The 25217-nt window shown below is 44.0% G+C and overlaps 1 protein-coding gene across 1 annotated transcript; it reads left to right on the top strand.

The window, feature by feature from the left end:
• Positions 1-279: 279 nt before the first annotated feature.
• Positions 280-25217, top strand: LOC118795862 (WD repeat-containing protein 47-like). The gene is made up of 15 exons (XM_036554616.1): positions 280-734; positions 2672-2843; positions 3958-4041; positions 4423-4507; positions 6204-7009; positions 8445-8547; positions 11332-11510; positions 14223-14447; positions 14581-14644; positions 15810-15967; positions 17508-17677; positions 17793-17963; positions 19638-19769; positions 21612-21830; positions 22536-25217. Exons 2-15 carry the CDS (start codon positions 2686-2688, stop codon positions 22676-22678), a joined length of 2697 nt encoding a protein of 898 aa, XP_036410509.1. The 5' UTR covers positions 280-734; positions 2672-2685; the 3' UTR covers positions 22679-25217.

Below are 25217 nucleotides of genomic sequence, written 5' to 3'. Positions count from 1 at the left end.
TCCCTTTTAGGCAGAATAAAAGTAGCATGTGTCAAACACATCTCAGCTCACTGTCACTTATGTCAATAGTGTCAGGCTTTGTCAGACAGCTAGATTTTGAAGATCTACTGGATGATTTTGCGAGGAGGAAGGCCTCCAAAAGACATGTGCCCAGGGGCCTCAGGGGACCATGATCCAGCCCTACATACACCCTTCATATGAAGACAAGAAGGTACCTACACAACTCGAGTTATGTTGGCTAGACTATAGTACACGGGCTTCAAACCTGAACACTCCCTTGGTTTCTAGAACAACTGGAAACTCAGTATCACAGTGAAGTGCGTGTTGCAACTTGCGCATCGTCTCTCGACGGCAAATAACAGTGCATCTTCAACTGCTAATAACCTGTGGCGATCGAGTCTAACGACAGCGCTTTAGTAGATGTGAGATATTTCTGATATCAATTTGGTCAGCTGCAAGGCACCCCTGAAGCCAGCCTGCCTGCCTGTGCTTTCCTCGGAGTGTCCCCACGGAACATGTGAATCTGATTGGTGGATCTAGGCTATCCGCTTGACAACCGGAGGCTGGGGCAGCAGAAACTGGGCGGTGGGAAGAGATGGCAACCGGAGAAAGGGAAACAACGACAATTTGTTGCAGCCACATTGTAACCGCTGAAACGCCGAAAGAACGCGACTCCCAGTTAGGCTTAATCCGAAGAACACATCCCAAATTCATGTATTTGTAGGAACGAGCAGGTAAAGTGTGCTGTAAATGGGATTTAAGGTTTGTGCGTTCAGTGATAGTAGCTATGATTGTTAGCCGTTGTTGCTGATGATGCGCGTCCAGTCGCCGCTTACTTACGATTTCCTTGATCTGTATGTCAATGTATGGGCTGCGTCGCAGAATGCGCAGTGTCATTAGCTATTATTAGCTATCTATATGGTGGGTGATTGTGCGGTAAGTGTCATGCGTTGCATGAAGATTATAGTTAGCTTTGCCAGATATATAATGAAAGCGCATGTATGGATTCCTTCAGTATTATACGCATGGGCTGGGTTGTGGCTGAGATAAAGCAATGAGTTGCTAGTATGCTAGAAAGCCATAATAAACGATAGTTGTGTTCGAGAATTATCATATGCATCCGGCTGTTGACCGGTAAAAGTGTATTGCATATGATAGTGCTCTGTTTAGTTGCGATTATATCTTGTAAATAGGCCAAATCATTCATTATTTAAACGGGAAACCACCCATACAGATTTCCACTGTTACTTTCTCAGAATGAATGCTCTAAGCAGCTATGTAGCTTCACCTAATGTTATAATAACCTTAAGGTATTATACCTGATATTTTTTTTTCTTTAGTTTACTGCAGATGCAGAAGCACAGGAAGCAGTCGTTAGTTACTCGGGTAGTCGCTTTCTGAGTTTCAATTCCATTCCAGTCAAGATAAAAAATGTGGAAGACTATATCATAAAAGTAAGACTAACTGGATAACGGATACTAGAATTTTATCTCTTACGTGCCATGTTGAGTCTGAGAATGAGAATGAAATTTAAATCGAATTTAGTCTGTTTTGTGTCATTGTGTTACTGTTGATAGACAGCATACCAGCATGATCACTATATTTAATTAATCGTCGATGCCATTCGAGTAAAACACACATAGAAACTACTTGTTAATTCCTGTATAAAGCGTAAACATTTTGAAGCTCGCGAATTTCGTGGCAATAAACATCGTGAATATAAAGTCCATGCAAAAGGCATATATACTAAAGATAGAAACAGAAGTAACTTAATATTTATTTCATGATATGTATAGATTTTTTTTCCTCAAATATAAATTTGTTCAATAATTGTTTTTTTTTTTTCTGTGATAGTTTGTGGTTTTGGAGATCATTTTGTAGAACAGCAAGAACAGCTAATACTGGCTATCACTGTTGTACGCTGTTCACTGGTGTGGAGCTCACTGCTTATGACTGGCGTTTTGTTTTCATTGTAATTTCACAAAGCTTGTCCATTGTCAGATAATTCAGGGACACGTCATGTGTTGCTGTGTCATCAGTAGCTATATATTTACAGCTTATTTAATTTACCATAAGTGGTAGACTTTATTTGGACTGTTCAGTTTTGTATTTTCAGTTTTAATGAATTTATCATTTTCAGATGTTCAGGAGCATATAATTGTTTGACTAGCTGCAAGGAATTAGAATCATAATTGGAATTTGGCCAGCATTCTAAAGACTTGATCCGATCTAGCAGTGCTTGATCCGGTCTCAGCAGGACTGCTAGGGTAGTGATAGCTCACCATTTAAAACACCTGGAAGAGTTACGAAGGATTTGCTTTGAGTCCAGTGTCTCAAGTCATTATAGTCTGAAGAGCCCTGCTTGTGGTTATCCCTCTACCCATAATTGATTTCATGAAATTTGGACTGTGTATTAGGCCACAACCCTTGTAATGAATGAATATATTTTTGCTGTAACTCAGCCTGATATATATATATGTGTGTGTGTGTGTGTACATATATATATATATATATATATATATATATATATATATAATTTGAGTCATATAGACATCTGTGCAAAGGAGTTTTCCTCATGCATCTTTTCACCAACGTGAGCCATTAGTCAGGACCTATTGAAAATTTATGAATGAAAAGTTGATGTCCTGTCGTCTCTGTCTGTTTCCCTCAGCCAGTCTAACAGTCATGACAGCTGAGGAGACCATCAACATCAAGGAGGCGGAGATTATCAAAGTGATCCTGGACTTCCTGAACTCCCGAAAGCTGCACATCAGCATGCTGGCCCTGGAGAAGGAGAGCGGAGTCATCAACGGCCTCTACTCTGACGACATGCTCTTTCTCAGGTGACCTGGCCAAGGCAAAGCGAGATGCATACAAAACAATAAATAAATAAAAAAACTCTACAGACGCAAACCACAAATGAACAGCAGGGGAATCATTGCAAAACAATGTAACAAATAAATGAACTCTGCAGTGGATGATCACCTATTTTTAAGTGCAGCTGAACAGATGTGGTATCCAGTGGCTACTGTCCATCTTGCATTCCACACATCCACTCATACGGTGGCTTTGATCTGCTCTTGAAAATCCTCAGATTACATATTTACACAAATACAAGTCATTGAAGTCTGCAAACAAATCATTTTTAAAGTTGGCACAATTATTTCACAACAACTGGGAAGGCTCTCTCTTCACAAAATCTCTGAGGTAACCTTTCTGATAGAAACTTTTTGAGATATGACCAAAATTAGGGAGGCTTTCTGAGGTTAATCTTTCTCAGGGAACCTTTTCTGAGAGTACCTTTGTGAGGGAATCTTTCTGAGGTATTTTTTTCTGAGGGAATCTTTCTGAGGGAACCTTCCTGAGGTAATCTTTCTGAGGGAACATCCTTGTTTCTCTGTTGGCTACCAACATACCAGCCAGCTGGGGGACTCCTCAGGGTTCTGCCAACTGAGGCACATTCGCCAGGCAGAGAAACATAAAGGCTTCAGGAGGTCACCAAGAAGATTCCCACAAAGTGACCATTCAGGCCCAGACTCTGAAGGGCAGTCTTTTACATAACTGAACTAAAAGTCTTTTTAGCCTGTTGGCAGAGAGGCTCAATTAGCACCAGCAATTACCAACAGAGAGAAAGCGGGCCCAGAGAGAGTGGAAGAGAGGCTTGGGCCTCATTGTCGCTGTCATGGTCCATACATCAAAACTCTTCTCCCCCTTCATGTGTTGACAGAACTGAAGGCAGAATGTGACATATGTGATATGTCTTTGAATAGTGTGAGGGTTGGGAGATGGTTTACTTGTTTTACTTGTTACTGTGTTTACTTCAGTTAAATGTGCACTGTTGTATTTATTGTGTTGTTCATCTCTTTCACTGTGGGCAAACAATTCATGTCAAAATGTTTCTTTCAGACTCCTGCAGTCTTACAAACCTTCATCTCCCTCTTTAATTTGTCTGTCCAGGCAATTGGTGCTGGATGGCCAATGGGATGAGGTCTTGCAGTTCATTCAGCCACTGGAGTGCATGGACAAGTTTGATAGGAAGAGGTGAGCTTTCAGTTGAAGAAATGTGACCAGAGTTTTTTTTTTAACCTTGTAGAGAACAATAGCAATTGCAAGGTGCTTCACAACCTTCACCTTAACATTAAAACTATTAAAACATGCCTCAAAATCCATCCAATACCTGGGGTTTTTGTTGAGTTGGAGAGGTCAACTTTGCTTCAAATATCTGACAAGTTGCATATGAGTAGCATAGCTTATTTTCCTGACAATAATTCCTCAGAGGGACCTGGTAGGTCACAAAGCATGCAGAGCTGATCGTTTAAGTGGGGTGCTGCATAGTGGAGCTTTAACTCTGTCTCTGTGTTGTACTGTCATGCTGAGGGGTGCTGGGGGGTTCCCCATGGTGGCTGTCACCTCTTCCCCCAGATTCCACTACATCATCCTGAAGCAGAAGTTCCTGGAGGCTCTCTGTGTGAACAATGCCATGTCTGCCGAGGATGAGCCACAGCATGTGAGTGGCAGAGACCCACCTTTCAGCCCCACCCATATCACATGCCATATGGCCAATAGCTTTCAAGTGTGTGTGTGTGTGTGTGTGTGTGTGCGTGTGTGTGTGTGTGTGTGTGTGTGTATGTGTATGCGTGCATGTGTGAACATGTGTGTGTGCGCGTGCGCGCATGTGTGTGTGTGTGTGGCCATTTTCACTCACCAGCACTAGATGGAACTGCTTTATTGGTGCTTTTATGGCCTTTTTACCATTAGAAAGGCTTACTTGTTTTTCAAAAAGCCCATCTCCAAACATCCTGGTTGTAAGTCCCAAAGGTCCTCTTGCTGGTTTGTTGTGTTAAGAAAATGTATGATCGGGGTAGCATTCTTTCCATCACCAGTTCAAAGAATCTGAGAGACAATACATTTGTAGATATCTATGTTCCCACTGTGACTATAAGAATCAATGATACATGGTGGCAAACCAAATAACATGAAAATAGTCACAATAACTACTGTGTCTTTGAAGACTTATAGTTCAAAATATAAATGAAGTAGGTAAAAATTCATACATAGTTTACTAATCAAACAAACTATATCTGAATCAAACAAAAACCTAAAAGCAGTTTAAATGGAGATAATGAGGTGCCCTCATTGCTGAGACATTTTAAATGTACTTAAGTTCAGAATAGCGCAGGTGAGCCTGGGAGGTGGTCCTGGCAGAATGCATGAGGAAGGTGTTCTGCAGCCCTGCCATTTATAAGTTACTGTGTAAGATGTTAGTCTTATGGTCCTAATCACCCCTGTGCGTTTAACAATTTGATTGGTTTAGAACAGCGTTTCCCAACCCTGCTCCTGAAGGCACACCGTCCTGCATATCTTCTATCTATCCCTGCTCTACCTACCTGACTGAACTCATCAGTGGCACTTTTGATTAGCTGAGCACACCTGATTTAGTCAAGCAGGAAGGATACATAGAAGATATGCAGGACAGTGTGCCTCCAGGAGCAGGGTTGGGAAACACGGGTTTAGAAGATGTTTCATGTCTGATTGGTCGAGAACAAACTGCAGTGCACAATGTTCAATTTTCCATTTATTATATCCATTTTGAATCAGGTGGTTTTTCAGAAAATCATGTTATAAGTGTAGAGAAAATGGATATAATGGGAAGCAGGGTTCGAGCTTTAATTAAGGATATTAGTAAATAGTATGGGAATGATATATTAATATTCTAAAAGTAGATTTGAGGTTTAATGAAAAATGTAACTTTTACTCTTCAGAGTTGTTACCATGGAAAATATAAGTCATTGAACCTTTAACCAAGGGAAAGTGTTTGGTTGGCCATGCCAGGCACATATCACTTACTGTTGATGGCCTTCACAAAGCTGAATGAAAAATGCTTAGCACAGCCAACCAAACACATTCCCAGAGTTTCGACATAATACTGAGTGCCTTTGTAATATCAGAATGAAAACTCTCAGGTTCTAGAAAACAAAAAAGTTAGACCAAGACAAACTGAAATGTTTGGATTTTAAAACATTGGGTGGCTGCTGGGAAGCTGGGCCAATAATTGAATTTCCTAAATGAGAATTCCTCTGCAGGACGTGGTTGGTCATAAAGCATGTAGAGATGGTTTAAGCATTGTGCCGTGTGTCGATGTGTTTGGTCTGGCACTGCAACGCTGACTCCAGTCCTGTGGTACAACTGTCTCCCCCCCGCAGCTGGAGTTGACCATGCAGGAGGCAGTGAAATGCCTGCACACACTGGAGGAGTTCTGTCCATCCAAGGAGGACTACAGCAAGCTGTGCCTGCTCCTGACACTGCCTCGCCTCACCAACCATGCTGAGTTCAAGGACTGGAACCCGAGCACAGCGCGCGTGCGCTGCTTTGAGGAGGCCTGCACCATGGTGGCCGAGTTCATCCCGGCCGACCGCAAGCTGAGCGAGGCGGGCTTCCGAGCCGGCACCGACCGCCTCTTCCAGCTGCTCATCAAGGGCGTGCTGTACGAGTGCTGCGTGGAGTTCTGCCAGAGCCGGGCCACGGGCGAGGAGGTGGCTGAGGGCGAGGCACTGCTGGGTGCAGACGTGCTCTGTGGCAATGGCTGCGACGAACTGGACCTCAGCCTGCTGTCGTGGCTCGGCAACCTGCCGCCAAGCGCCTTCTGCCGTGCCTTCGAGCAGAAGCAGCTCAGCATCCATGTGGACCGGCTGGCGCGGCCGGCCAAGACGGTGCACACCGACCTGCTCACGCCGCTTGTCAGCCGCCTGTCGCCGTACCCGCCATCGCCACTACGCCGGCCGCAGTCAGCCGACACCTATATGTCGCGCTCGCTCAACCCGGCTCTGGATGGGCTCTCCTGCGGCCTGGCGGGCCAGGACAAGGTGGCGGTGGTGGGGGCAGGAGTGGGGACGTCACCAATGTCGCGCTCCTTTGCCAGCTTCCAGTACCCCGGCGGGCCGGCCCTGAGCCGGAGCCTGATGCTGGAGAGCACTGACTGCCACAGTATCTTCGAGGAGTCCCCTGAGAGGTACCTCCACCAACTCCCACCCACCTTTTAATGGCTGCTCTCTGTGTGTGCCAGCTGTCTAAGTACAGCTGAAACCTAGCGCTCGGATGCAAGCTCAATTTTGTTTGCTATGACCCATTTGATTGTTGCAAGGCTTCCTTATCTTTATCTTTATCTGATCGGGTGATTGGTTGGTCACTTGGCTGGTTGATTAGTTGATTAGTTGATTAGTTGGTTGGTAGATTGATGGATTTAAGGGCTCGGTGTGTTTATGGCAACATACCTAACCCTGCTGCTGACTGGCACACGCCTGGTACTCTTTCAGGGATGAGCCCCAGGTGGTCTTTACAGTCAGCTGGTTGGCAGATGTGTCTGGGGTAGGTCTCTGCTGTGTGTGTGTGTGTGTGTGTGTGTGTGTGTCTGTGTGTGTGTGTTTATGCGTATTAGGGCTCTGTGCCATATTTGTGTACACTAGGTCTCTTTGCTCTGTGTGTAAGTGCACTAGATCTTTATGCTGTGTGTGTGCACTTCACCTCTGTGCTGTGGGTGTGCAAGCACCATAGATCTCTATGCTGTGTGTGTGTGTGTGTGTGTGTGTGTGTGTGGAGCCAGTCTCTATGCTATGTGTGTGTGTGTATGTGTGAGCACTAGGTCTCTATGCTGTCGGTGTGCATGTGCACTAGGTCTTTTTGCTGTGTGTGTGTGTGTGTGTGTGTGTGCACTAGGTCTCTGTGCTGTGTATGTGTTTGTGTGTATGCTCAGACTCTCAGAGCCAATCAGCTGTGGCTTCTCTGTAGATTTCTCGATATGCCCACAATAACCCACAATAATCCTGTTATGCTCGTATTAGTAAAAATAAATAAAGAGATTAGCCCATTGAACTCGGGGTAGTCATTGAAACGCATGCTCCCAGCTGGCCATGTGGGATTTCCTGTGGAAATCTGCTGGTACTGAAGCTACTGTTTCTGTACTGACACCCTGCCTTGGAAAACAGAATACCAACAGTGCTAATTCTGCGTGTGTGTGTACAACTAAAAACACCATGTGATGCACTGAAAGTACATCAGTGGATGAAAGATTGTCACTCTGTAAAGCAGCTAAAATACTCATAGGTGTCTTTGTCTTGTACTGTAAATACCACCTAAAATGTTCATAGTCATTAAAGTATTCATCTGGCATGAAGGAGTGACTTAAGCGGCAGTTGCAGTTGGCCAGTCAAGCACCAATCATTCATTTTCTTATCCAGAATGACTTCTGTGACTATCTCACAGTTTTTACATGTTATCCATTTACAGCTGGGTATTCGTTGAGATATTTGGGTCAAGTAGGTGTTCCCGAGGGTGCAACAGCAATGGACCAATTGGGAATCATCCTTATGGCTCACAGGGCCTACTCCTTACCCACTGCATCACACTGCTGCCTGCAGCCAGCCCACCGCTGATTTCTCCTGTTTCAGCTCCAGAACTGACACGCCTGTGGACAGGATGCCGGGCTCTGACCGGCCTGCCTCAACTCCCGGGAGGGAGGCCCAACCCCCAGACTCTGCTGAGAAGAACGAGGTAAGCCACTGATTGGCCATCTGGTTCCCTGAGGTGGTGCCAGACTTTGTCACTGGGGGAACAATGGCAGAGGGAAGGGAAGACATGGTCTGCATTTTGTGCCGGGTCAAAAGTACTGGACAGGAAGTGAGTGCTAAAGTGACCGCAACACCAAAACAATGACGACAGACTACAGGTTATGTGGCGCCTTTTGTGGATCTCATAGCATTTCACAGTGATTGCCCTCATTCTCCACAATAGTGCAGCACAGCAGCCATTTTCCTTAACAGTTCATCACCACACGTCTCAGGTGGAGTAGTCATTTATTCAGCTAATTAAATTGGGGGATTAGATCAAGAGAGTGGCCGGTAAATTGTCCAGGATGCCTGGGTACTCCTGTCTTGTTTTGATGACTGCCTTGGCGATTTTAATGACAATGGTATGTTTAGACTGCTCTGTCCTGGGCCATAGAGAAGACTGCCCCCTGCTGGCACATGAATATCACTTCAGCAGCAACCTAGTTTTCCAGGTCTTCCATACTAGCAAAGCCCTAGCCTCACCTAGCTTCAAACATCAGAGGATATTAGTGCAGGCACAACATGGATTTTGCATGACATTTGAAGAATCAGTCAGACAAGCTTCGTTTTATCTGTCTGATTCTCTGATATATTTCTGATATATTCTTAACATGGTGGGTGTGTCACAGATTGATCAGCAGTAGTGATGAATCTGAACCTTCTCTTCTTAAACCAGGTTCTTCCCAACTGCTGTTCAATAAGGCCATCACAGAAGAGCATCAGGCTGCAGTCAAGCCATTCATTTTTTTCAATTTGGGGGGTTAATCTAAAAACATGGCCCTACTCTGGAGCAGTGTTTCTGAGCCCTAGTCCTGGAGGCCCAGTGTCTGTGCTGGTTTTCCATTTCAGCAGAGCTCTCAGTTAGAGTCAGATTAAACTGTTAGTCTAAGGCCAATGGGGATTTGACATCACTTCACTCATAACAGCAACTAGGGTATTTGTTTGTTTTACAGATATGGGTCACTTTGTTACAGGTGTGGATTGTAGGAAATGTGTTTGCTCAGAAGGATACATTTACCTTCATTTCAGGCCCATAATGAAATAATCTGCATATTACTCAGCTTTATTAAGACTAATTATTTGATCACTGGGAACTAATTTAGATTATTAGAGGAGATGTCAAAGTAAAGATCAACATTCACCTGAGAGCTCAATCAAATCTGATTCTGATTCTGAATCTGATTGAATCTGAGAGCTCAGCTGGACAAACTACTAGACAGTGTAATGTGCTCCCATGATGAGGTTTGGAAAACACTGCTTTGGATTCATGTTGACAATGGAACCAGGAGCAGGCAGACTGTTCTCCTGCTTTAAATTTAGTGCACTATAAATCTGAGTCCATCGCTGTACCCTTGGAAGGTCAGATGAATTATGACATCCCCTTGTTGTCTGAAGGCAGATACCGTGAAGTACCGCTGCTGCCATCTCATTGGTTGTGTTTGAAATTATGAAGACATCGAAGTCATATGTAGAATGAATATCTGCTGTACAGTATGTGTGATTACAGCTTGGCGTCCACCACATAAATCTGCCATATAAATGATAACACTATGGCTGCATCAACAGAGTGACCGACTCTTAGTGCTGTTGCATCGTGGGATAGGTCTGTGCTTAGTAGTGAGCACAGTGATTGGTAGTGGTCATGGGTTCACCAGCCGAGAGGAGTGTTTGTTCGCGGTCCAGGAAAATGCTCTGTGATCACCCTCAGGAGGCTGGCCGCTGACTGATGTTCTGCCAAGGTGGCAACAATCTGATGGCACAAAAAGTGAGGACGGAAAACACAAGCTGGTAGGCTCTAGCCTCAGCAGGTTAACGTCTCAGGAAAAAAAGCATTTCTTCTGATTCTACTCCCACCCTATCTCTGTTCAGTGGACACATCCTTACGGGAACATCCTGTCACAAAGGATTGATGGACTGCAAGATGCTGAGAGGAGCTTTCTCTCACTATTGCTGTAGTAATGGCACATGTAGCATGATGTATACCCTCAGTTAATAAATCTGGAACTCTGTGGGTCCTGGCCAATGTAACGCCATAAACACAACAGAAGGGTTAATTTACAAAACAAATAATTTTACATAATTTAAGTAAATCATTAAAAAGCACTCATACATAAATCAAAAAACCTCAGAGTCTGTATCCTTGTACACTTATATTCTCCTGTTGGGTGTGGCTACACATAGTGCAGGTTAGAAATCTTCACAATGGACATGTTGTGATTTGTTCAGAGATGATGTTATGAAGTAAGAAACCTTCTTTTAAAAGGGATGTAACGCCTCTGTTAACAGTCATTCTCAGCATGGAATATTGTCCCCCCCTCAGGGGGGCAGGGAAGGGTCTGGGTTTGAGGTAAGGAGATGTACCCAAAGGCTAGCTGGGTATTTCACCAGCAGCTGTGTTTTTTTTTTTTTTTTGTGAAAGAAATTAGAAAAAATAGAAAATTAAATAATTTTATCCATTTATGCAGTTGGATATTTACTGAGGCAGTTGTGGGATAAGTATCTTGCCCGATGGTACAAAGGCAGTCACCAGCAGGTAATCAAACCAGAAACCTTTCAGTTGTAAGCCCTGCTCCTTACTACTATGCCACACTGCTTATCCTATTGACAAGGCTTGATAAGTTACCATGGCAATTTCACAATAACACCATGTTCAGGTGTACCTTCAAGCCTGGGATTTGAGCCCACGACCCTCAAGGCTGACTTTGGGGTTTATTCCTTCTTGCCCCAGCTGCGGGACTCGACAGATCAGTTCCAGGAGTACTACCGGCAGCGCATGCGTGTGCAGCAGCACCTGGAGCAGAAGGAGCAGCAGCGGCAGCTGTACCAGCAGATGCTCCTGGAAGGAGGGGTCAGCCAGCCGGATGCGCCCCACGTCCAGCAGAACCTCACTGAGAAGTTCCTCAACAGGTGAGTCCCAAATCCAGCAGAACCTCACCAAGAAAGTTTCTCAACAGGTGAGTCCCACATCCAGCAGAACCTCATTGGGAAGTTCCTTAACAGGTAAGCCCCATGTCCAGCAAAACCTCACCAAGAAGTTCCTGAACAGGTGAGCCAGGGAGAGCAGCTGAGAGGAGAAGTCTCATGCTGTTGCTCATGCCCTGACTCATTTCAAATTGAATTAAACAGCAGAAATGGGTACGTTATTACCAGTGACATGCAATTCACTCTTGAGCTCACTCCTGCACTAGACCAACACAGCTTCACCAGTTATTAGGATGGGCTGATAGAAGGCACAGAGAATGAGACAGAGCACTCAGGTTATATGAAGATCAGTGAATCTGTGTGGCTCTGTTGCAGGAATAACTCTCATAAATACAGGCCTATGCTCTTGTCCACATGCAATATATTAGATGATACTGTGCCTGACATCACAATGTTCTTAAAACCTAATGCGAGACTGTTTTATATTTGATGGTCTAGCCACAACAGGAGCTCAAGAAGACTGCACTAATGAGGTCCGGCCATGAGCCAGAATTAGTCACATACACTCCAAAATGCACACCTTGTCATGCTGTACTCATAACAAAAAACCTTTCATTTCAAAGTTACTGCACAGTCCAATTTTCTGATGTGCTCAAATCAACACAGTGTGAGAGTCCATGGATGAAGTAATGTAATGACTATTAAGGCACCATGTAAAATGAACCCTTCCAAATAATGGCACTATGAAATGTCCACTGTGTCATACTGCTGTGGTCCTGGAAGTTCTCCCTATAGATTTCTGATTTCACTCATCGGAGCATTAACCCTTTCCAGATATGCTGTCCAAATTACTGCCCTGTGTGCTCATGCTTCAATCCTTTCAGAAGCTTTATTTAATCCGTCAGTTTTCTGCATGCACCCGGGGCTGGGAAATGCTGGAACTCTAATTGGTAGTTGGTTAGTTGTGAAAAGTCGATGGGATTCTGAGCTCAGGGTAATGACTGTGCTGTTTGGTGGGTGTTAAAACACTTAAAATGTCAGAAGGAGCTGAAACAACATGCTAAAGCTGCCACCTCACTGTGCCCAGTCTGTTTCACCCCCACAGTACAACTGTATTGATTTACGTTTTGGGGGAGGGGATTTTTCTGGTTAAATTTCTCTTTGTATATTGGTTAGGGTAAAGACACATGAAAAATGGGCTGAGAGTATGGACACCACCCAGAGTTCATGTTGAAATTAGAGGGTGGAACAGCAGGATGTCCCACAATAATGCAGTGACATTAATGATCTCATTGTGCCCAACCCTTATAAATAATGCAGGAAGGGGGAAGGATCAGAGCTTCTTTGTTATATTTTTGCTTCCTGAAAAGGGCCAGAAACAAAAGCTAAGGACTTTGGTCTCCACAAATCCAAATGAAAGTAATCACTTTCTATCAATATATGTTTGGCCTTACTGTTGAGAAATAGGGATTATGCGGCCTGATTTATTCTTAAGGGTAATTATGAAGGAGTGTACATGTGTGTTGTCCCACTCAAATTGGGGAGTGGTAGTTTGTGAGGGAGAGGGGTGGAGGCAGCTGGTGCCTCCTGAAGGACGGGACTCCAGATGGTGTGGGGCACGTTCAGGGGAGGAGGGGGTGGGGGGTCACCAGGGAGGGATAGCTCACTGTCCCCACACTGCATCCCTGTCCTCTTACACCAGCTCAGTGTCACATACAGAGTGCCAGCTGTCCTCACCTGTTCCTTTTGTCATATTGAGAGGTATTCATTTCTCAGGCTAATTCATGCAGGGTGCAGAGTCATTGTCATTTTAGTTTTTACAAGCACCAACAAAGAGCTGATCGAAGGCACGATAGGCTCAAAGATCAAAGGGCATTCTGATGTCACCTTACAAGCCATTCCCAGTTCTTTGTGGTGTTGCGATTTAAATTGAATATGTCTGTCTGTACCCACAGAAAGTGTACGTGGAGGACACTGCCTTGATTTAGCAGGTCTTCCTTGATAATTCATCTCTTTGATTTTACCCCTGAAGTACCCTGGGACTGATTCTGTCTTCTGGCATATTATTTGCCAAAATGTTAAAAAAGTCAGACTGATTAGACTAACAGTAATTAAGAGAATAGGTTCAGGAGAAAGCAGCATTTGCATTGATGCATTTTATAAAAATGCTAGTTTTATTGTTCACATGTTAATATGCTGGTTTTAGTGTTCACACATTAATATGGTAGTTTTAGGGATTACACATTAATATGCTGGTTTTAGTGTTCACTCTGCAGGCTGTCAAACTGCAGACAGCCTTGTTCTGAAATGGAAACAAGCAATAAGTGGAAATCTAAAGCAAACAGTCAGGTTATAAGTTTTGATCTGGGTAAACTGAGGATGGTACATGTGTTGATCTGAAGCAGACGGAGGCAGGGTAGATATAGTATGTTGATCTGGTGGTAAACAGAAGTAGGGTAAAACTGTTGATATTAAGTAAACAGACACTAGTAAACAGATGACCTGATCAGTTGACCTGGTATTGATCAGAAGTAAACCGGGTCAGGCTGCCAGTGTTGATCTGATGCGCAGTCAGGATGTCAGTGTTGATCTGATGCAGTCAGGCTGTCAGTGCTGATCTGATGCACAGTCAGGCTGCCAGTGTTGACCACTCCAGGTAGTGTAAGAGCTGAGAGTGTGCTGGCCCTCTGTGATCAGGTCCATCCAGAAGCTGGAGGAGCTGAACGTGGGGATGGACAGCCTGGGGGAGGACGTACAGTCCCTGAGCCAGCAGTGCAATGGAAGTGCAGACAGAGACAGCACCCTCACCCCTCAGCCCGGCCAGACGCACAATGCCACCACCGTGGCCAGCAGCAGCCCCCAGAGGGGTGGGGCACAGGGCGTGCCTGTGCTGGACGAGTCCCCAGTCTACGCCCCCCAGAGGTGAGCCATGCCCCTGGGGCCAGGACTACCCTGTTGTTTCGGGCATCTGATGTGAGTCACATGACACAGCTGATAGTCCAGCTGCGGGGCTGATTTTAGGTCTCTGATGCCCATGTGTTTATGTTGTGTTCAGCGCACAGAAGGACAGGACCACCCAGCCCATCGCCACGGAGACATCGCAATTCAGGGGTCAGGAGGTGAGAACTGACCGTACCAACTGCAGCACATTTCATCTGATAATATTTTTATACAGAGAATAAAAGATCTGTAGGTACAAATGTCATTCTGAAGTATACGGCATTGAAATTCTGTGCCTGTTACGTTTTCCATTTTTCTTAAAAATCTTAGAACCAGCAATAGTTCTAACACTGGTCCAATGGTAGACATTTTTCTATTTTCCCCCTTTTTCATACTACTTTAGAAGTCAGCAAGTATACATTTAGGCTCATCACCGACACAACAAACGCTGAGCTCACATAGGAGTGTGGGGAGAGGTGCATGCAATCCCCCAGTACACACGCATTTTTCTCACTACAAGTTTCACACTACACTACACTACCACTAGTGTAGTTTTTCACACTACACAGAGGCAAACGCGATCGAGGAGAGACGCAGCCTTCTGATGCAATCTGAATCATAGGCTGTCGCGACAGTAGTGACAAGGGGACCCCAGCTGACCTACTTAGCCCCTTTTCATCAAGTGTGGGACAGAGATCTTGTGAGCTCTCCCTGGCAGATTAGTGTTTTTGATTACTTGCAGCTTTAAGCGGCTTGGCCACCTCCCTTGCACACACTCCAAACTTCCCTTTCGCTGACTGCATATTATCCCCTGCCTAAATCATAATCCCTTATGTGCGATCTATTTTACTTTAGACTTTCTAATGGATGGGACTCAGTGTTGTAAGTATCAGTTCATATGAGAAGATTTGAATGTATCCTGTTGGGTTAAATCGGGATTACTCCCTGTTGATTCACATCCTCTGATTACACTTTTGTTTGAGACAGTATGTTTTGGTATTTATACATTTTTACTACCTATTGTAAAGTAGCCATTACAAAACCACCTGAGAGTAGCCATTCTCTTGATGGTCATTAGTTCATGTAGGAGGAGTTGTGGCAGTCACGGCCACCTTTTACTCAGGGTGGTAAATTCATGTCTTAATTTGTGGCAGTGATGTTTCCTCTCTCTTCAGGGTGATAAGTTCACATTTCTTTTTGTGGCAGCCATGACTCCTCCCCGTTTATTTAGGGTGATATGCCCAAGGCTCGTTTTGTGTCAGCCATGGCTTCTCTCTGTTTTGCTATGGGTGATAAGCCCTGGGCTCATTTTGTGGCAGCCATGGTTCTTTTCTCTCTGTTCAGGGTGATAAGTCCAAGGCTCATTTTGTGGCAGTCAGCACACTGGAGGACACCCAGGCTGTGCGTGCTGTGGCCTTCCACCCCACGGGGGCACTCTATGCTGTGGGATCCAATTCGAAAACACTGCGCGTCTGCGCCTACCCTGACGTTCTCGACACAAGGTGAGCATTTTCTTTTCTTTCCGTATTGCATTATTAGTCTATATTGTGTGTTATTCATACCCAGTGGCGAACCGTACCTATCAGAACTGGGCCTTCTCCCAAAAAAGCAAAAAAAAAAAACTAATGAAAAATACGGGGCGTCCCTGCCCATTTTTGCACTTTAGGCAAAATATAATTTGCGATTAGAACACGAGATTGGAAAAAATTCTAGCTAATTTTACCTTTGAGGAAACAGCAACTTAACATAAAAAATATAGCAAATGGGGCGCTGAAAACTACAAGAAGCTTAATAACACTAAGGAAAACATAACGAACCATGTAACGTAGACTAACACGCGCTATATAGCATAAAATATTTTACGTGCGAAAGGGTTAAGCTGACCTGCTGTGTTTTGGTGTTTTTGTGCAGCAGTTAAACAGCTAAGATTCTTGTAGCCTTTCCAATTCCACGCACCCTTGCTGGTCCCAAACAATAAGCACTCTTGGCAGTAGAGCCTCTTGTGTCAAACTCAGCCTGTAAGCCAAGTGTATCGTTACCAGTTGCTAGCCTGAAAATGATGAACATAGCCTGCTTTTGCAGGTTGGGCGGCCATTTTAAACAATGTCCATCTTTTCATTGAACAGTCGTCTTGAAAAGGGTACTGATAAAAAATCCGCAACAATATCATCTCCAGCTGTTGCCATTTTCGATGTCGGCTATCAATCGCTAGTTAGCACTGAGGTAGGTCTCTTGTCTGAGCGAATGAGCGGGTCTTCTAGAATACCCTGGAGCCGTGGGAAAATCTGAAAGAATACGCCCATTGGCTACAAATCCAAATATGATTGTTTCATGCGTTGGAAGTTCATGTCGAAAAGTGGGGGTAGCACTGGGCACGTTGCTGGGCCCAGAGGGCGTCCTGTCATTGAACATCAAAATTTGATCGGCTGATGATTCTGTCACTAATGCTTGTTATAAATCAGATGTGTGGTCTTTCACAAAAGGCTAGCAGTATCTGTAGTGCTGGCCCCAGCGAGCTGAAATCACTGTGAGGTGTTTAAGTGACTTTTTTGATGTGGGATATTCCAGTTCAACCTCAACAAAACTAACCATAAGCAATTTTGTGGACATTACACTAATGAAACTGATAACTAAATACTCAAGAAAGACATTTTACACACACTTGATTTTATTTTTTACGGCCCACCACTGCTCATACCTAGTGTTAGTGTTGCTAATTGCTAATGTTAATTGATCTCTGTGTAGCTTTGGAATGTTGCTTGCTCCTAGTAGTCTCGTTGCTTGCTCCTAGTAGTCACGCTGCTCTTAAATTTACTGTAATTTCTAATGTAATTTCACTTACTGTTAGTTTTGTGATACTCACTCCTTGTCAATGGTACAAGTGTGGCAAGCCTCAGTGTGACCCAGTGATGTGATAATGTTAATTAGTGTAACGGGAGTGAATATTGAGTATCAGTGTCTTGCAGTTGTGTGATAGTGTTACCTAGCATAATGATGGTACAGTGCTGGCATGTTACAGTGGTGCAATATGTGTATCTTTAGTGGGTCCAGTGCCTCCACACAGCCTGTGGTACGCTTCAAAAGGAACAAGCACCACAAGGGCTCCATATACTGTGTGGCCTGGAGCCACTGCGGCCAGCTCCTGGCCACTGGCTCCAATGACAAGTACGTCAAAGTGCTGCCCTTCAACGCCGAGACCTGCAACGCCACAGGTGAGCTGAGTTTAGCAGGGTTAAGTTTTAACCCCCCCCCCCCCCCCCCCCAATGAGAACTCACCATAGCCATGTGTCTTCTTGAGTTATGGAAACCACAGTGTCGGTCATGCAGGTCCTGACCTGGAGTTCAGCATGCATGACGGAACCGTCCGGGACCTGGCCTTCATGGAGGGGCCTGAGAGTGGCGGGGCCATCCTGATCAGTGCCGGCTCCGGAGACTGCAACATCTACACCACCGACTGTCAGAGGGGGCAGGGTCTGCACGCGCTCAGCGGACACACGGGTACCACCCCACCCCCTGAATACCACTCCACTCCCGAACACCACTCCTCCCTCAGTCCCACCCGTGAATAACACCCCCCCAAATCCCACCTTGGAGTACCTCATTCCACCACCCACTACCCCTGAATACCACTCCCCTGATGTCCATCAACAGAGTTTTACATTTCAATACATTTCATAACAGGCTGTCCTGGGTAAAGCAAACTCTCTCTCTGGGGATTTGCGCTGCATAGATTTACTTAGCAAAGTTGGAGTTTTTGATTTGTGTCAGTTGGATGAGATGGCTAAGTGTTGCCTTTTAAGCAACTTTATCCTACAGGACCTGTAGCACCTGCTCATTTGCACTTTGTGTCCAGAAGCATCACTGAATGCTCTCTAAGGAACACTGGCATCTGCTTCATAACTAATCATGATAAACAGTACTTTCAGTTAGGGCTGGGCGGTCTAGCCTTACCGGTATATCGTATAGCTATTTTTAGCGCAATAACAGCTATCCCCGGTATGCGGCTTTAGGTTTCTTCCCGCATTGTTTTCGCTGTAGTCATACCTGATGCAGGAGCACACCTCCAAAGTTCAATGAAATGCTTCCGGGGCAGAAAAAATTCACTCGTATCTATATGTTGGTTAACTTACCTATTAGCTTTGAAAAACACATAGCATATGTTTTCACTCTTTATCTTTGTAGCCATGTGTTTCTATCTACCACATGGAAGCAGCACAGTGCTGTTGATATCAACATTGAATAGATACGAGCAGTGGCGGCGGGTGAGCTGGAAACAGGGGAAGCCCAAACACTACCTTTAAATCTATCATTACTTTCAATCTGTTTCCCTTTATCCTCACTGATTAACAATAAAAAAATAATTCACAGAATAATTGACACCAATCATAAATAAAGTAAATGATTATGCTTGTGATTTAAATTACATTAAATGCTCAGATTAACAAGGATGGCAATTTGAATAATTAAGTGGCAAGTAATGCCAAAGCTTTCTCTTAAATGTTTCACATTATAGCTTTCTTGTGTTACAAAATTCAAATTACAAAACTGAGCTAAATTTAGTTAAATTGATTTAAATAACTGAGAATAAACTTTTAGGTTAGGTTGAATGCAATGAACAGTAACGTTTAGAACACAGACCTCACAAAAGCTATGATGTGTCATGAGCATTTAACGTAATTTAAATCGATAAACGCCATCCTTGTTAATTAAACTCTCAGTTTCTCAAACATACAAACTACAGACAATCTACGCTGTTTTGCGAGCATAATCATTTATTCTAATTACGCAATTGGTGTCGATTATTCTGTGAATTATGTTTTATTGTTAATCAATGAGGATAAAGGAGAACAGGTTGAAAGTAATGATAGATTTAAAGGTAGTGTTCGGGCTTCCTCTGTTTCCAGCTCACCCGCCGTCACTGGATACAAGTAGCGTTTTTCCCCCGGAAACATTTCACATGGCCTCAGAAAACTGGAGGTGTGCTCCCGCATCAGGTATGACAAAAGCAAAAACAATACTGGAAGAAACCTAACACGCATACTGGGGATAGCTGTTATTGCGCTAAAAATAGCTATTCGATATACCGGTATGGCTACACCGCCCAGCCCTACTTTCAGTAATGATTCCCTTTGGGGGTTGTCAGTAATGCCGTGTATCTGTGTCGGAACCTAGGGCACATCCTGTCCCTGTACACGTGGGGCGGCTGGATGATTGCATCGGGCTCCCAGGACAAGACGGTGCGCTTCTGGGACCTGCGAGTGCCCAGCTGTGTGAGGGTGGTGGGCACAGCCTTCCACGGATCAGGTGGGCTTTTTAGCAGACTGGGGAAGAATCCTGCAGAAAAAATGAACTCATGTGTCCAATAGGGGTCACTACGCACAGTATAATATTTTTTCTAGTAATGAGAGGAGAGAAGCAGACTTATTGGGTGGTATTGAAGTGGTTTGATACAGGCTATAGGGTCATCCTCCTGCCAGGTTCCTTTGATGCCAACTACAGCATCTCATTGTTCCCAGTTTGCAGTAGCCCATCTTTTACCTCTATGCTTATCACATTCTTTCCCAAGAACATTTATATTAGCTAAAAATAGTTCTTGTGTAGACTAATGACTATTGATATACCTCCACATAAATAACACGTAAGTGTTAGTCTCTCTCCTGAGCGGATTGTTGGTGTCCCCACATGTCTGTATTGTCCAATCATGCTATGAATTGTGTCACAACCCCACACTGTTTCAGGCATTCCCACTTTGAGAAAACTCCACCCACTCCCAGTATGTCATACAGAAACACATATTAATAGGGGAACGATTAAAATGGATTAAAGGGTTAATGTCTTGTACTCTCTCCTACAAATGTCCTTGGTCATATACCAGCACAGCTTGGTTGTCATTGGTCCTGCTAGCTTAGAATTTCTCAAGGGGGGCGGTACTGCCCCCCAGGGGGCATTCGGGCAATGTTGGGGGGGCGTTGTGAACGAGGTAGCTGAAAAGGGGGTGCTCAGGCATAAATGGGGGGCGTTAGTGACAGTTATTCATCACAACTTTTAAGCTTCTGTCAATACAAACAGTGTTCATTTGAATTTGAAATAAAAGATATTCTGATGTCTTTGTGCGAATGATTAGGCTATGTAAGCGATTTTTCAGTGCTTTTATTTTGAAAGGTCACACTGAAAGTGACGGTGATGAGTTACGCGGTTTTGACTGATACATGAAGAAGTTAATAAAGCTTGTTGATTGGTTCGGAGCTCCCGTCTCCTTGTTTAATTAATTATTATTAAAGGTATAGGCTTACAACAGAACGCTCGGTTACAATTATATTTTCCTGCTGCCGGTGCTCTGACTTCTCCTCATACACTACCAGCAAATGATCTCCATAGCAACGCCTATAAACTTCTGACGGCTCCAGCAGTCCAGTTTCGCGGGTTAAGATTCCATGACCAATCAAAATGCATTCTAATTCAGTTAATTTCAGCATACTTTTGTCCTTCGTTAGGTTCAGTGAACTGGTCTTCGATCTTCAATAAAACGACCGTTGGAAATTTGGATGTAATATAAGTTAAAGACAGCGCAAGGGACCGCTGCTTTTTCATTGGCCGGGCAATTAGTTTCTGTTGTTCACGTGTTTGATTCCTAGTCTTGGAAAAAAGCTTTTGTGTGTTTGCCCAAGTAGTTTCTTCTGTTATTCCCGTTTTTTGTTCGTGATCTTGAAAACAAAGTTTTGTGTGTTGTCCTGAATTTGTTTGAATTTTCAAATACATATCTTTACACTATTTTTTCGATCAATTCCCAAAGTGTTGTTGTTGTCGTTATTGTTTTTTTTTCCCCAAAAGACAATATTTCCCAACTCATATTTAAAACATCAACCATTCGAGGCCTTTTCACAACCTGAATACATCACTCCAAGGTGACTAGTGTTTTCAACATTTTGACATTAATTTTGACCAAAAACAGTTCTCCATGAATGAGTGTAATAATATGAGTCTGTCTGTCTGTCTGTGTGTGTGTGGGGGTGTGTGTGTGTGGGGTGGTGGTGGGGGGCAAGAGGATCATGATGAGGTCAGGGGGATGTTTGTTCAAAAAAGGTTGAGAACCTAACTAACTAGCTGTTAGCAAGCACTCATGGCTTGTTGCTTCGGTCCCCTCAGGGAGCCCGGTGGCCTCTGTGGCGGTGGACCCCAGTGCCCGCCTCCTGGCCACGGGGCAGGAGGACAGTGGTTGCATGCTGTATGACATCAGAGGGGGCCGGATAGTGCAGACGTACCGCCCCCACACCAGTGACGTGCGCTCCGTCCGCTTCTCCCCCGGTGCCCACTACCTGCTCACCGGATCCTATGACACAAAGGTCATGGTCACCGATCTGCAAGGTGGGATACACACACACACACACACTCACACATGCACACACAGAGACACACACACACACACACACACACACACACACACAAACACACACTCATGCACACACACATGCATACACACAGGCACATACACAAATATGCCAGTGTTCAGAGACTTTGGTTAATCATCAGGATTTTAGATTTTATGTTTTGTGCATGGATTTTGTTTCAGCTGATGTACCCCTATTTTATTAAATTAAAGAAATGTATTTAATTAATAAACATTTTAATAGACATTTGTCATAGATGTCATTAATAGACATATGTCATTTTTGATTGCTAATATTTCTGGTGTTAAGGGGAGTGATTTTAGGAATTAATAATGATCATTAATTGTGACAAGCCTTTTCATCTTTTGAAGTGCGTTTTGAAATTTCAGACAGGACTAGGTGGGTTTTAAAAGGCTTCTTGCTTGTCTGTATGTTACTGCTGAGAAGACTTCATTGTCTAAGGCTTATCTAAAGATTCTGCATGATGTACAGCCCTGTTCCCATTTCTACAGCTGGATCAACTGATGCAGTTGAGTTTAAGTGCAGTGACCTTGTGTGGTACAATAACAGCAATGTCCATATGGGATGTGAACCAGCAACTCCTTGGTTATGAGTCTGATTCCTTAACCACTACATCACGCTCCTCCCCTTAACACCTGTTCCATGTTCTTCGGTCTCGCAGGGGACCTGACGAAGCAGCTGCCGCTGACGATTGTGGGCAGCCATGGGGACAAGGTGATCCAGTGCAGGTGGCACACGCAGGACCTCTCCTTCCTGTCCTCCTCCGCCGACAAGACCGTCGTGCTCTGGACACACCAACAATAGGCCTGGTTGCAGCTGAGAAGCGCAAGACAGAATAGTCCCCGTCCACCCAAAACCCTGCCCTGCCCCTCCCCCCCTTCTAGAAGAACAAACAGGATGATCTCAGCTAGGTGGGGCAGGAAGCCATGGGCCCCTTATCTATTCTGGAGCTGCAACGAGGCTGGTTCACCAAGTGCAGGGTCCAGTTTTGCTTTTCACTGGCCTTTTCACTGCACTGACCTGGTAGCCTGGCCCAGTCAGGCCCTGCCAGGCCCAGCCAAGCCCATCCTGGCCCAACCTGATCCAGTCCAGCCCAGTCCAGAAGTTGCAGAGGAATGGAGAATGAGGCACCCTGCCATTGCTGACCACTGCAAGTAGGCAGAGAGTAACCAGTGAATTGGAGTTGGACTTTGGATGAAATGCAGAAGCATCACCTCACCTCCATCTGGACAGACATATGCAAGCAGCTCTGGCAGCAGATAATGCAGAAGAAACTGGGCTGTACTGGGATCAGGCAACCTGGTTTCAGCTTCACAGTGGTAAAAGGGTAATGAGCGCACCTGTGATCGTGTTTCTGTAGCTAAGTCCTGATGGCAATGTGTAGTATTCCCTTGCTGTGCTTTCAGTCATTTCTCGGGCACCGTCTTATTGAGACTGTATGTAAGAGCTCATCTGTCCTTGTGTCACACTTGGGGAAAAAAAGACCTAGCTATTCCTGTAATGCTGATGTCACATTGCCGCATTCCTAGAGCACAGAGAAAGGGTGAACACTGGGCGTGCTTACCATTCACCCAAACTACTGATCATTCCAGCTCTCATACCACACAAAGCCCTAAGGCCAAGGTGTCTGATAATGTCTGTGTTGGGGTGGCAAAACACAGCATCACTGTATGTTCATCGTATGTATGGTGCCTTGACAAACCAGTTTCCATATAAAGCTTTAACAACATTGGCCATGTTTACATGAACATTAATAACGAGATTTTAATGGAGATAAGATGATACTCTCACTTAGGCAGAAGTGAAGTAAATGCCTTACTTGCTTTTAATGTGATTATACTCTTAATCACAGTAAACTCAATCATGGTACAATATTTTCCAATCTCATTCACATTACTGTAGGATTCTTGGAGCATGTAAATACCTTAATTGCACTTCTTGTTTTTTTATTGAAATAGCATGTTGAGAGAAGAGGAGAAAGTACACTTTCTTTGTTAATGACGTTACTGATGCTAATGTTATATAGCCAGTAAGTTGTCTAAGAAAAAAAAGTGAATGGCAAAAGCCAACTTTTGGAGTGAACAAGAGATGGATTTCATGCTACATGAAGGACATGAATGTTATAGACATGAAGTAACAATACAGCATGGTTGTTATGGCTATAGCTACTTCACCTGAATGAAAGTGGCAAGACAGGATAGGAAATAGTAGCTGCAGTAGTCTGCAGTATTACTCTGGGGCAAATGGCTCTGGCCCCTGCCATTTCTACTCTTTAATCAAATTCTACTTTATCTATGTGTAAAGAGAGTATTTGGAAAACACCCCTTTTGGAGAGATATGTAAACAGTTTAATCCAGCTTAATCACAGTATGAACAATAATATTATTGTATTCATGTAAGTGTAGTCAGTAAATTCACATGCTGGGCTTAGTTACAGTTGTACAGGACATCACATATTTCACCTTTTTAACAGCAGTTATGCTACTATTATTTAGAGATTTCTTCAAGTAATTGATGTTGTGGTGTATCAGCTGTTGAACATGGGCACATGTAAGTGATGTGAGTACCATGATCAGGACACCATCATCAAGAGTCTAGCGCTTTTCATAGTGATTGGGGGGGAGATGTACCTGTAACAGTAAGATTGCACATCAAAACATGCAGTCTGTGGTGATCACTAATGCCTGTCATAGCCTTTGTACTACCACTGTCACTTCTCTCACCTCATGTCCCTGTAAAAATGTATAAAGGAACAGTTACATTTTCTAAAATCAGTGTTTTGCCTCAAAAGGCATGTTTGAGTTGGTAGCTTTGTTCACTGGCTTGCCTGCAAATGGAAAGTGCAGTTTCCAGCACATTTACATTTGGTCATTTAGCAAATGCTCTTACCCAGAACAACTTGCAAAACTGCACAGCTGTGATAACCTTTTCAAGGAGTATCCTGTAACACTGCGACACCTTAGAATAGGCTAACAACTAACAGGCTCAGCAATGAAGGAGGTTTTTACTTTGCCTGTGCAAAAAGGAAGATTTTTTTATTTGCATCCACCAGCTAAATGTGTAGGGAAGCTCACAGAATTCCATCTTTGTAGGACAAAACAAAATAACCACATTTGTGATGGAATATTAACATTTGCTTCCCCATGGAGCTGCTTTTGCTTTTAGATCATGAAGCACAATCCCGGTCAATACTACTCAAGAAACGCTGATCTAACAGCTCTGATTTGTTTTTCTCCTGTTTAGTCTCTTTTTGTTTAAATTCAAGCCAAAATAAACATAGATGTATTTATTTAACTTATTTTGTAATGTAGATTATGTCAGTATTTTATGCAAGAGCTGCCTG

Source organism: Megalops cyprinoides, chromosome 20 (genome assembly GCF_013368585.1).
Source record: "Megalops cyprinoides isolate fMegCyp1 chromosome 20, fMegCyp1.pri, whole genome shotgun sequence".
Taxonomy (NCBI): domain Eukaryota; kingdom Metazoa; phylum Chordata; class Actinopteri; order Elopiformes; family Megalopidae; genus Megalops; species Megalops cyprinoides.
This window is presented reverse-complemented; position numbering and strand designations above follow the sequence as displayed.

Bases quoted from the DNA above. Each gene is read 5' to 3' on its own strand.
- LOC118795862 (XM_036554616.1), top strand. From the start codon at position 2,686: ATGACAGCTGAGGAGACCATCAACATCAAGGAGGCGGAGATTATCAAA. The intron at 4,508-6,203 runs GTGAGTGGCAGA...TCCCCCCCGCAG, and splicing joins CCGAGGATGAGCCACAGCAT to CTGGAGTTGACCATGCAGGA. The intron at 14,645-15,809 runs GTGAGAACTGAC...CTCTCTGTTCAG, and splicing joins CGCAATTCAGGGGTCAGGAG to GGTGATAAGTCCAAGGCTCA.